Source organism: Heliconius melpomene, chromosome 8 (genome assembly GCF_056956725.1).
Source record: "Heliconius melpomene rosina isolate 202511_hmr_F chromosome 8, ASM5695672v1, whole genome shotgun sequence".
Classification (NCBI taxonomy): domain Eukaryota; kingdom Metazoa; phylum Arthropoda; class Insecta; order Lepidoptera; family Nymphalidae; genus Heliconius; species Heliconius melpomene.
This window is the reverse complement of record NC_140396.1, coordinates 6659258-6672063: the sequence shown is the minus strand read 5'-3', so window position 1 is coordinate 6672063 and position 12806 is coordinate 6659258. Positions and strand designations below refer to the sequence as shown.

At 32.4% G+C, this 12806-nt stretch overlaps 1 protein-coding gene across 2 annotated transcripts in view; it reads right to left on the bottom strand.

Moving 5' to 3' along the window:
* The window catches only part of LOC146536940 (uncharacterized), a 377803-nt gene extending 365903 nt beyond the window's left edge, over positions 1 to 11900 (bottom strand). For both annotated transcript variants that reach the window (XM_085189265.1, XM_085189266.1), the window contains exon 1: positions 11740 to 11900. In XM_085189265.1, the coding sequence (XP_085045391.1) occupies positions 11740 to 11813 (74 nt within the window). In that variant the 5' untranslated portion in view covers positions 11814 to 11900. The remainder of the gene's footprint in view (positions 1 to 11739) is intronic.
* Between the last annotated feature and the right edge of the window lie 906 nt (positions 11901 to 12806).

The following is a 12806-nucleotide window of genomic DNA, read 5'->3' as shown; positions in this document are numbered from 1 at the left end:
AAATAAAAATTATCATAATATTATTTTGTCTCCGTATATTCCTGTCGAGGCCAGGAACCAGACCAGACGTTTCCAATACCCACCTTTACAAAACATAATACCTCACAATATCACCAAAAAAAACTTACTAATCTTCGTAATATCTGTTCATCTATTATGTATATGTACAATTATAAATAGATACATTGTTATTTTTTATTTAGGCTCTTCACTTCCCGTCATTGGCCACGACCGCTCCAAGGACATTCTTATCAGCTCGAATCGCTGGAGCGTGAACCGTACTACCGACGCGGTGAAGCACGTACCACTTAGAAAACACTTAATCACGAATCCCGCAAAAATCTATGGTTACAGAAAATTGATTGTCAATTTATCTATCTATCTATCTATTTACCAATATAAACGATTTTTTTCTGGTATTTTTTTCTTTGTGTCACGCCGCGTCGTGCCATGAGATCTAAGTTTTATCTCGTTTAAGCGTGATATAATCTCAAGAGCAAAGGTGTCTGTTTCTATGTAAGTTGCCTTTTATTCAATAGGGTTCTTTACTTAAGAGGTCTTTAATACTGCTAAACATCAGTTTCTTTTTAAAGCATAATTTTTTATATCGTGTAATGTATTAAGACTATATTATAACAATAAGACACTCCGTTCCCCATTTTTCCGACACCAGAGCGAAGAAATTAAAACATTATTTTTCATCCTCAAGTGGCAATCGAACCCACTACCTGTCGCGTATATGTATACGCTTGTGAGGCCCAAATTGGCCTCGGCCACTTACATAGGTACATACTTTAGTAGAAGGATGTACAGACGACCCTTTTTGAGCCTCAAAGAGTAAGAAGAAGTGTAAATGATGGCTCGGGCATTCTTTAAAACAAAACAGAAAACAAGAGAAGAGATAAAACTAATAACATTAAAAAACTTACTTCCAAAAATAAATGTTTCACCGAATTTTTGCGTTAACCTTGTTTGTTCTGTTCTTGTTCACATTTATATAGTACAGTATGGAAGTCAACAAATAAGGTTAATGCAATGCAAAAACAATTTTCTAAGTATATTTTTCTGAATGCCCTCATAATCAAAGTTGCTTACTTTATTCCATACATTCTTAGTATCTATATAAACATATTTGTATATATAGTATACAGAAAAACAAATATGTGGCCGACGTAGCACATCAGCAACAAGCATGCGATAAACGTTGTGGTTGGGAGTTCAATTCTCACTCGTGGTAGGTAAGTACATATTTAATATTTTCAATATCTTGCTTTCGTAACAAAGCAAGCACCGTTTAACGGCAAGCAAACGGCAAGTTTGTAGTAAATGGTTGGCGTAAAATCATAAGAAAACATTGATGTAATTATGCTTACATGAATTGAATTAAATTATTATGAACTATAATTATTTTGCATAATACAAAGAAGAAATTAATTAAAAATAACATTTTTTTCGATAAATTAACATATATTTGCGCTCAATAATTAAAATATTTGTTTACATAAATTATACAGGTTAATTACAAGTAACAACTAACAATGTGGTATTTAATTACTAACGACAATGTATGGCTAGATGCGTCACAAGCCGAACGCTTAGGCCGATCTTGTCTCTTTATCGTTTATTCCGCTCTCTCGCTTGCACACTCAGCTCAGGTGGAACGTGACAATGAGTCATACTTTTTCGTGCGTTCACTCGATTTTATATTTATTTAAATTTATATTTTCATTTCTTCGCTCTGGCGTGAAAGGAAAGAAAAGAAGAAAGAAGGAAAGCGCGGTGTTGACTATCGTCAGTCAACACGTAATGCCTCCAGAATTCAGCGGAGAACGGAGTTTACCTCTGCCTACGCCACTGTGAGCGGGATACAGCGTGAAGCTGATTTAATTTTAAATTTTAATCAGCAACAACAATATAGTTAACAGAGAATGCACCAAACACGTCTATTGCGACACGGCTTACACAACTTAATAATATGATAATGATATTCTAAGTTACAATCTTATTAAATGTAAGACAGCGTGGTTTACTCAAATATGAGATTGAAATTGTTTTTGTAAATGAACTAAATAGGATATTAAAACTGGTTTAGGTTGACGGCCTATGAATTCGAGGCCGTTGAGAAGCGCGCGACGGTGCAGCTTCGATTCCCACTCGGGGGAATGGATTACACACAAAGGCACAAGGGCACAAAGTGTGATTTTATACTTAACTAGGGAAAATCCAATGATATACCGTACGATCTGCTTATCCTTACCTACAAGTTAACTATTTTGAAAATCAATATAAATTTCCTCGAGTGGGAATCGAACCCACAACCTGTGGCGATTACAGTCACACGCTCCACATGCAAGTATGTACCTACATAAAGATCAACACGTAACGCTCGAGCTTTATTAATAAACCAGCCGAGTCTCGAGTCGAGTGAACCACATTGTAGAATGTTAGCTAATTGTTTGTTGTGAAACAAAAATTTGTATGTTTTATTATATACTAGCGGCCCGCTCGCGGTTTCACCCGCGTGAACTATGTTATTATTCATTTCTGTCTCCATGACTACGTCCTAGAGACGTCTATGCAAAATTTGAGACTCCTAGCATTTGTAGTAACGAAGTTTCATACAAACTTTCTACCCCAAAAACAACCCCTTAGAAGTCAAATATTGCAAATTCCCGTCTTAGCGAGCACCTACGTCCTATAAGTAACTCCTATGCAAAATTTGAGATTCCTAGCACTTGTAGTGTCTGAGATTTCGTGATGAGTGAGTGACCTTCCGATTTTATATATATAGATAGAGATGACAAATTATAAAGTGAAAGTCCAGTCTTGGCGCAGGGATACCAGCGCGATCGATTGTGGATTCGATTTTCACTCGAAGAAATGAAATATTTATATTTGCGTTTTTTGTCTCTGGTGACGAGGGAAAACGCGGTGCTAAGGTCCGCCACTTAACACGGAATACCCCCAGAACTCGGCAGAAAGTGGAGAGCATGGCATATCATATAGCATTTTTTTTTGTTTATATTGTTTTAGTTTTTAACGAAAAATGTGCTGATTTTTATATCATTTATACTATGTCTTTTATAGTTCCGTAAATAAAGAATGCCAATAAACTATTTCAGTGTCGTATAAATTCTTTAAATTTCTCACACAATCGTTGTGCACTTTTTTATAATAAAATTATAAATAATAATGCCAATAGTGACGCAAGGGCAGAAAGTGTGACTGTTAACGCAACTGATTGTGGGTTCGATTCCCATTCGAGGAAATTAAATATTTATTTAAAATTACCGAATGTGACGTTCCATTGACCACGTCGAATTAGCTAATAAAAGTTAGTGTAATAACAGTTTATATTAAATTTAAAACGCGCGGAGCGCGTGCCAAGTTTCTGGGTTTCAGAACTGGCGAGCAGCACCGTGTGTTATTTTACACGAACCATTTGAAGCCACTTTTTACCTATTCGTAACTCAAAAACTATTCCACCTAAAGCTGTCATATTTGGCTCAAATATTTAGACCCCCTACCTGTATACGTGCATAAAATTTCATAAACACAGCTCAAACAGTTATTTAGATAATGACGTCCAAAAATCGTAAATTTTTAGGGGGGTGACTGACCTATAGACCTTAATGTTAACCAAGTTCCAGATTATCTAGAATGGTGAAATTTAGCATCCGGTTAAGTAATTGGGTGTATGTCAAGGGAAAAATCCGAAACTAGTATTTTTTTAAATATTTTCTTATAATTTTTCAATAAATAGATTCAATTAGGAACATTTACTTATAGCACCTGTAATGAAAGCATAGCAATCAAAGTTAATGATAACTGATTTTTAGGCATAGCGCCTGCCAACAAAATAAGAGCAATGCATTATTTATATATATTTGCTTTTATTTATGTCACACGTTAGTAAATATTTTATTTGTTTTGTAGACTAACTTCACTATTACTTACGTAAGCCATCTCAAACAACACGATGCTTTCAAGTATATTTTAAGATAAGATATGTCTCCATTTGTAGCTGAAAATGACTCTAATTTATGTCCTGAGAAAGCCTGTCATCATGTGGACTTCAAGAGCTTCACGTAAAAATATAAAAATATAATAAATGGATTAACATCCTTCATTATTATTTATTACTAGCGGACGCGCGCAGCTTCGCTTGCCTATTTAAGGGTGAATTCTAATAACCCATAAAACATGTGTTCAATGAAATATTTTTAAGTCTAAATTTCAAATTTTATAATAATCGGTGGCGTTTTAAAAATTTTTCTATATAAACTTTCAACCCCTTATTTGCACCCTTAGGGGGTGAATTCTAGAAAACCATACAACATATGTTTAATTATATACGTTTAAGAGTCTGAATTTCAAATTTTATGAATATTTATGAATATTTGCACCTCTAAAGGTTCTCTCTAGGGGGGAATAATAAGAGGGGAGAATTCTAGAAAACGATGAAACACGTGTTCAATTAAATACCTTTAAAAATCTAAATTTCAAATTTTATAAAAATCGGTGCCGATTTAAATTTTTTTCCATAAAAACTGAACCGCTATTTCATCTCTTTAAGGTTAAAATTTTTCGAAATCCCTTCTTAGTGGATGTCCAGATTACGAAAGTAAACTTTTGTCCAAATATAACGTTTCTACGCACAGCGGTTACGGCTGTGCGTGCGTCTTATCTCAGTCAGTGAGGACAAGTCCTTTTATATATATATATATAGATAATTTAAACATTTTAGTACTTATTATACTAAGAGCATTTGCATAGTCGATTAACGTATTTGATATTAAATACCTGAAGAACTTTTATTAAATTAGTGAATCACTTTTACATTTTTAAATATAAATTATTATAAAAAAGATACATTTAAAAATATAAAAAAACCACTCTTCCGAGGGCGGGACAAGGGTCCAAGCCATCGGTGGCTAGGGCTCCAGAGAGAGGAACCTCCGCACAATACGTGCCGTCTCAAGTAACACTGCCTTCTGTATCCGGTTCTTGATCCAACAGCTAAGCGATAGCCTCTTAAGGTGTTGGTCGAGGCTTTTCGCTATTAAACCGTTAACCGAAACCACTATCGGCACAATGATAACAAATAACAAATTATTATAACAAATTATTATTACAATATTTAAGTACTAAGTCCTATAAGGGTTCTGTTTTATTCCTTTCGAGGTACAGAATCCTAAAACAGAAAAAAATACACTAAAAATAAATATAAATAAAAGCTTTTAAAAAGTAATTATATTGATAGAAATATATATAAAATTTAATAATAATATACTATCTGTAAGGTCAGTCGTGGCACAGGGGCATAAAGTGTGACTGTAAAACCTGACTGGTTACTGGTTACTAGTTACTGAGTGTTTTAACACTAGGTTCTCTCTGCCTACTCTTCTGTGTGCGGGATACAGAGTGAAGCTGATTTGATTTTTATTTTGAAACATTGTCAGCCTACCAGCTATCTTAACAGAAGTAATTATAAAGTAACTAGCGGATGCGCGCAGCTTCGCTTGCGTATTTAGGAGGTGAATTCTAAAAAACCATGAAACACATGTTCAATTTAATATTTTTAAGAGTCTAAATTTCAAATTTTATAATAATCGGTGGCAATTTAAAGATTTTTCCATACAAACTTTCAACCCCTTATTTGCACCCTTAGGGGGTGAATTCTAAAGAACCATGAAACACATGTTTAATTAAATATTTTTAAGAGTCTAAATATCAAATTTTATAAAAATCGGTGGCGATTTAAGAATTTTCCCATACAAAACTTCAACCCCTTATTTGCACCCTTAGGCGGTGAATTCTAGAAAACCATGAAACATGTGTTTAATTATATACGTTTAAGAGTCTGAATTTCAAATTTTATAAAAATTGGTGACGATTTTAAAAAAACCTATACAAACTTTCAACCCCTTATTTGCACCCTTAGGGGGAGAATTCTAGAAAACGATGAAACACGTGTTCAATTAAATACTTTTAAAAATCTAAATTTCAAATTTTATAAAAATCGGTGCGGATTTAATTTTTTTTCCATACAAACTTTGAACCCCTGTTTCACCCCTTTAGGGTTAAAATTTTTCAAAATCCCTTCTTAGTGGATGTCCAGATTACGAAATTAAACATCTGTCCAAATTCCACGTTTCTACTAACAGCAGTTACGGCTGTGCGTGCGTCTTACCTCAGTCAGTGAGGACAAGTCCTTTTATATATATAGATTATTAACAGTAAAAATTTAAGTAATTGTTAATAAAAAAATAAGAGAAAAAAAGAGAAAATTAAAAATTACTTAAACAAAATAATAAAAAAAACCAAAATGTGGTGTCGTGGGACACCAGGTAGGAACGAAGTTCGACGAACGACGAGTCCTTCGGCTAATGTAGAATCGACACAAATTGCAAAAAAAGTGGTGCTCAATTTTATGTAGGTTTTCTTGATTTTTCTCTTAAATTTTGCTGATTTGTTTTTATTTAAGTACAAGAAAGTATTTAGAAAATTCAGTATTTTAGGAAATAATAAATTACTTAAAATAAAAAAAACATCGTAATTCAAATTATCAACTAAAAAAAGAAAGAGGGAGAAAGAGAAAGGTATTATACATTACTCGTCTGTGTATGCGACTGTCGCGCCTGCGCACGTCTCATTTAACGGTTTTATTCCACGCATTTTTCTTACGGTTTTACTATCACATTTTTTTCAGTTCGTTCACGCAGCAAAATCCCTATCCTTTCCAAGCCTGCCGTAAGGAACTTCGTTCCAATAAATAAATCCGCTTTACGGTGTATCCCACACATAGCGGGGTAGACAGAGGGAACCTAGTGTTAAGACACTCAGTTCCCCTCTTTCCTTCGAACTCTGGAGGCATTGCGTGTTGAGTTATTCCAATAAAATAATAAAATTAGAAAAAAATAATAATAAATTTATCAGATTTCTAAACGCAGCATACATTAATTACTTTATAATCTGACAACTGTCATTTAATCAACAAAATGAAAACTATAGTCGAGATTCATAGATAAATATAATCTAAATTCATATATAATTAAATATCATCTTAAGAGTAATAAAACATAATATTATTGACTATAATAAAAAAAGTAAATACCTAATTATATTAGATACATTTTATTGTACGAAGGCGCTCATATTTTAATGGTTTTTTCGGCCTGGGTTTCATGATTTTACTGGTTTTAGGAACACTTGTGAAAACGGCAGAGAACGAAGTTAACCTTGGGATCATATCAATTCAGATTGGTACCGTCAGCACTTAATAAACTTATTGTTTATATTTTTTCCAAGACATGTTGAACAATGAGTCGTTCAATAGAATTGCTTGTGGGTGAAACAAGAACCTTACACCGAATTGTTCCAATGCCTCCCGATGGGAGCTGTCTCTTCCATGCTTTTGCATATTCTTTGTTTGAGCGTATTGATATACAACAAACTAATAAATTGCGCGAGACTATAGTAGAGTACGTATGTCGTAACTGGAATGATTTAAGTATCTACACTAGCGCTCGAAACGGGAATCCTTACTCTTCTAAAGAAGACATGCTTTGCTTAACTACGTACGGAGCTACTTCCGAAATAAAGGCTGCAGTAGATTTGTACAATATTAAGATAGAAGTGTATTATCACAATGGTGTCCTACTTGGTTTATTCGGCGAAGAGAAATGTCCTATGAAGCGCTTACTCTAAACTATGTTTTAAAAAGAGCAACTCTTGAGTTTCTTGCTATATTAGCTTCCTATAGGAAAAGTACTTGTAATGGCCAAATTGAATAAAGAATATTTTGATTTTGATAACATTATGAACCTTCCTACTTATAATTTCTGTACAAAAAGTAATGATATCCCATCAAAAACATAAATGTAAAAAGAAAGCCAAGTTCTGTAATAAAACGTATGCTTTCAGCGATAAAAGAAGTGAGATGTAAATGTATGCCAAGTTCAATGGTCAGTCCTGAAATTTATTTTTAACAATATAAAATATTTTATAACAACTGAAAATGCCCATTCTTCTTACAACTTGGAGACTTCATTTATGTGTAATATCTGACTTGGCTAGTTTTCAAATTAATTTACATCGATATTAATGAATGTATTCAAATTCTATTCTATTCTATTAAGATTCTATTGTAAATTCATATGAAAACTAGCCAAGTCAGATATTACACATAAATAAAGTCTCCAAGTTGTAAGAAGAATGGGCATTTTCAGTTGTTATAAAATATTTTATATTGTTAAAAATAAATTTCAGGACTGACCATTGAACTTGGCATACATTTACATCTCACTTCTTTTATCGCTGAAAGCATACGTTTTATTACAGAACTTGGCTTTCTTTTTACATTTATGTTTTTGATGGGATTTATAATTTTCTTGACTGGTAATAGGTATAATACTAAGAGGTATAATTGGTAATATTAACTTAAATACCACAAAAACGTGATAAGATACAAAGTTATCTTAGATTTCGTCGACATTTCCTCTTCGTACTCGAGTTTGTACATAGAAACGCTGACTCACTCGATCATCTGTCTGTCTGTCGCAACGTTTAGAAGGCGTTAAGCAATTTAATGTGACACTGTTATTTCAAGATTGCTTTAATGTCACAAAGAAAACGAAAAGTTAGCTTCCATATATAAGTAAATATATTCTCAAGACATTTATGGGGTTCTCTTTTATGGGAATACCAAATTTTTGCACCAAAACAGGTTTAAGTACTCATGGTGAAAATTGTGCTTCGATGTTTGGGAGGAACAGTGTTTGATTTGCGGAATATAGCACGCTATATCACGATATAGCAGAAATAGTTTCACATTGATTAAATATTTTACGCGTGAAAAGATAACTAATACCTAAGTACATTCTTCTTCATGACAACTTTCCTGGGAAAGTAGTGTCCATGCCTTCCACACCGCAGTGAGACGGTTCTTGATCCTATTTAAGAAATCGCTGATGCCCGCTTCCTCAATCCAAGTCCTGTAGTCGCTCCTTAGGACACCCATAGGAAGATATTGGGGATATCACATTCACATTTATAACATTATTAATATTAGATTAATAAAACAATAATAAAACTAATTAATTTTTAAACTGGATTAAGTGCTAAGATATTAAATAGTCATTCGCTATATTAATAAAAAACTGTCGAAAAACATCCACTAAGCTGTCTTCAACATGTCATTTACAGTTCGACATCTTAAGTTTTTTTCTAATTTATTTATCTAATGTAATTTGCATATCAATATTTTTTACTATTATATTTGAAAGATGGGCCGACGACATAAAGAGGTTGACGGGAAGCGGATGGGTCCGAAGAACTGAGGATCGAGTGTGGTGGCGAGAATTGGAGAAGGCCTATGTCCAGCAGTGGACAAAAGATGGCTATTGATGATGATGATGATGATGGAATTAATTTTTTTTTAATGCCATTTCATCTCACTCATAATATAATGTTGACCATTTTAGAACACACACTGAAATGGTGGAAATGTTTTAGTTTCGAATTTTACATACAAATAAAAAAAAAGGTTCGCCCACGTTTAAATTCACACGTTTTTATTTTCGGGCTTTGCTCTAGAGAGTTTAACAAAAATCTACATAATATTCATTCATTCGTTTAAATAACAATCTAAGGGTAAGTCTTATCTACAAAGTAAACCGGGTACTGTCCCTTATATATAGTGAATTGGAAAAGTTAATTGCTATTTTGGAATTAATTAATTATAAATATAATATACATAATTTATCTAATTACATGAACTAAATAAATACAGTGGGAAACGGAAGTGTCTTAATGGGAACATTGTCTTTACATTAGATCCCCAAGTTTCCTCTCCCTACCCAGTTATTCCAGCATGAAGCTAAAAATAATAAAATAAACAAAATGTACAAAAGATCAGCAAATATTAGATTAATTTAAACAAATAAATATTAGTGGTTTTCAATTCTTTAACAATTTTGATTACAATAACAAAGCTAGCCCCATTTTACATTATTTAACACAAAGGCAAATAATATTAGGGCCAAAATTTTGAATTGGAAAATTTTCAGCAGATCTATTGAAAATTTAAAACAAATAGCTATAAATTTTGTCGAATATGAAAAAGCTTTTTTATTAATAAAACAATTATTTTTCTAACGAAGTCAATTATAATTTTGTATTTAAATTTGTAACAATTGGTAAGTTTTGATTAATTTATAAAATGTTACTTTTTGTTGTGTTTTTTTGTCATAAATGTCATAATAATAATATTAGAGAAGCCAATCGTGGCGTAGGGGAACAAAGCTTGCATGTAAACGCGACTGGTTGTGGGTTTGATCCCCACTCGAGGAGATGAAATATTTATTTCAATTAATATTTTCTTTTCTTCGCTCTAGTGGCAAGGCAAAGCGCGGTGTTGAGTTCCGCCACTCAACTCAAATAGACTATACAACACAAAAAGATTACCCCAAAGAGATTATAGCGTTTAACCAAACTCTTTAGCGTTGTAAGTACAAACTTATAGATATATAATATGCTAATCTCAATTACTTTCGCTTTCCAATAGATAATACTAATAATATAAAGATATTGTTTGTAAAATAATATTATTTTGAAAACTAAAGTTTCAATCAATTCAGTAAAACTGTGCAATTTTGTTGAAAAAAATTCTTTAAATGGTATAACTTTTTTTATTTATAACTCGATTAAAATAAAACGAACACTACATGCTAACGGAAACTTGCCATAATATAATAGTGAAAACAGCAATTAAATCGATTAGCTGTTATTATTATTAGCAGTTGCTGAGATTAACGTGAACTAACGCACCGACAGACAGAAAAAAATGAAAATCATGTTATTGGTTCTATTACATTATTAAATGCCACCAATAAAGCCACCACCAATTTTCTAATAAATTATCTACAGACACCAATTCGCTACGATTTTATTATAAGTATTTATTATTATATAAAAAAAGTATAAATAAAATGTAACCATTAACTAACATCGTTAAAGCCGTTGGAACGAGTTCCGTTTGTTTGTATGCATTCAAGGTCTGCACTTGACAGTATGATTTCCTTGCAGTAAACATACCGTTGTTATTTGTAACGATAACAGGTTTACATGGAAATTGTTGATTTTTAATAACTTTTAATGATTTAATAAAAATATATATTTTTATAATTTAATTTTTTTCTATTAAAAAAAATAATTCTTACTACCCTCATAGTTTTTTTGTTCGTTTACATCGTATACTAATTACAGTGTCCATATCACTTCTCTATCTCAAATAAAGTAAACTACTATATTATAAATTTTAACTTTAACATACATTTTTTATTTTGAACAAAAAATCCATATCAAACACTAAATCATAGTTTACAAGATACTTTAATAATTATAATAACACCTCGTAAAAAAAGCAATGGAGCCTCTGCGATAAATCATTTTATTTGTTATTTCGAACAAGTGTTTGAAAAGAATATTATATTATTTGTAATATTATTGTTTTTTTTTTATTATTATATTAATAATACCTATATATTTTATATTAAATATTTGTTTCAATAACAGGAAAACAGTTAACAAGTTTTCTCTTTTTATTTTTTTTAATTTACACAATAACACATTTATTTATTGGCTAATTTATGAAACGTCCTCCATTTATTTATTTTTTTAAACAAAAAAACAATAACATGAATATCAAAAATATCGATAAATATACACTAAACTTACATTTTATTGATGCTGTGATACACTCGATCCAGAACTAAAGCATACACTAAAACCACAAAATACACAAAACACATACGGCACTTGACATGTCGTGTTTCACTTCGCACAACCGACACTAACACACGTCCACTCACATCGGCGGACGCCCGGGTACTGAAACTAAATTCCATAATGTTTCTAAGGGTGGTTTCAACCCTTAAACGCAAGCATTCTGATAAAACGCCTCGAAAAATAACATTTTAAGCTATTTCTCCTTTTATATTTGACGAAAAAATGTTTTGAAACGATTTAAATTGGTGCTATTATCGTCATTTTTGAATTTACGAGTTTCTTGTTAGTTTTCTTAATGGTTTGTGTCGTGTTTTTTGTTAAAGGGCTATATATCGGGACTATAAATAAAGTAGCTTTCACGCTGTATCCCGCACACAGCAGAGTAGGTAAAGGGAACCTATTGTTAAGACACTCCGTTCCCCACTTTCTGCCGCATCCTGGAGGTATTGCGTATTGAGTGACAGCACTCGATACCAGAACGAAGATATCTTCGCTCTGGTGTCGAGACAAAGCCCGATGTTGAGTTTAAAATTTCCATATGGAAATATAAACATAATTAAATATTTATTTATATAGGTGCTATAATATTACAGTGTGGGTTGTGGGTTTGATTCCCACTCGCGGATTAATGTTTTCAATTCTTCGCTCTTGTGTCGAAGAAAATACGGCATTGGGTTTAGCCACTCAACAAGCAATATCTCTAGAGTGTGGTGGAAATTTTGAAGTGAAAGCCATAAAATGCGAGTGTCTTAACACTATGCTCCTTCTGCTACCCTACTTCAAGCGATATGCAGAGTGAAGCTGAAAAATAAAACAAATTTAGTTCATTTTGTAAAAGTTCATCGTTCTAAAAAAATGTTAGTTTTATCTATAAATCTTGGTAATTTTCACGCGTTCACCCATTTTCCTTATCTCGTCGAGCAGGCAAACAGAACGTAATGATATATTACTTTATCCTCATAGCTACACGCTGTTTCACCAGAACGTGGGAACTGCTAACTGGTTTTTTTAAATGT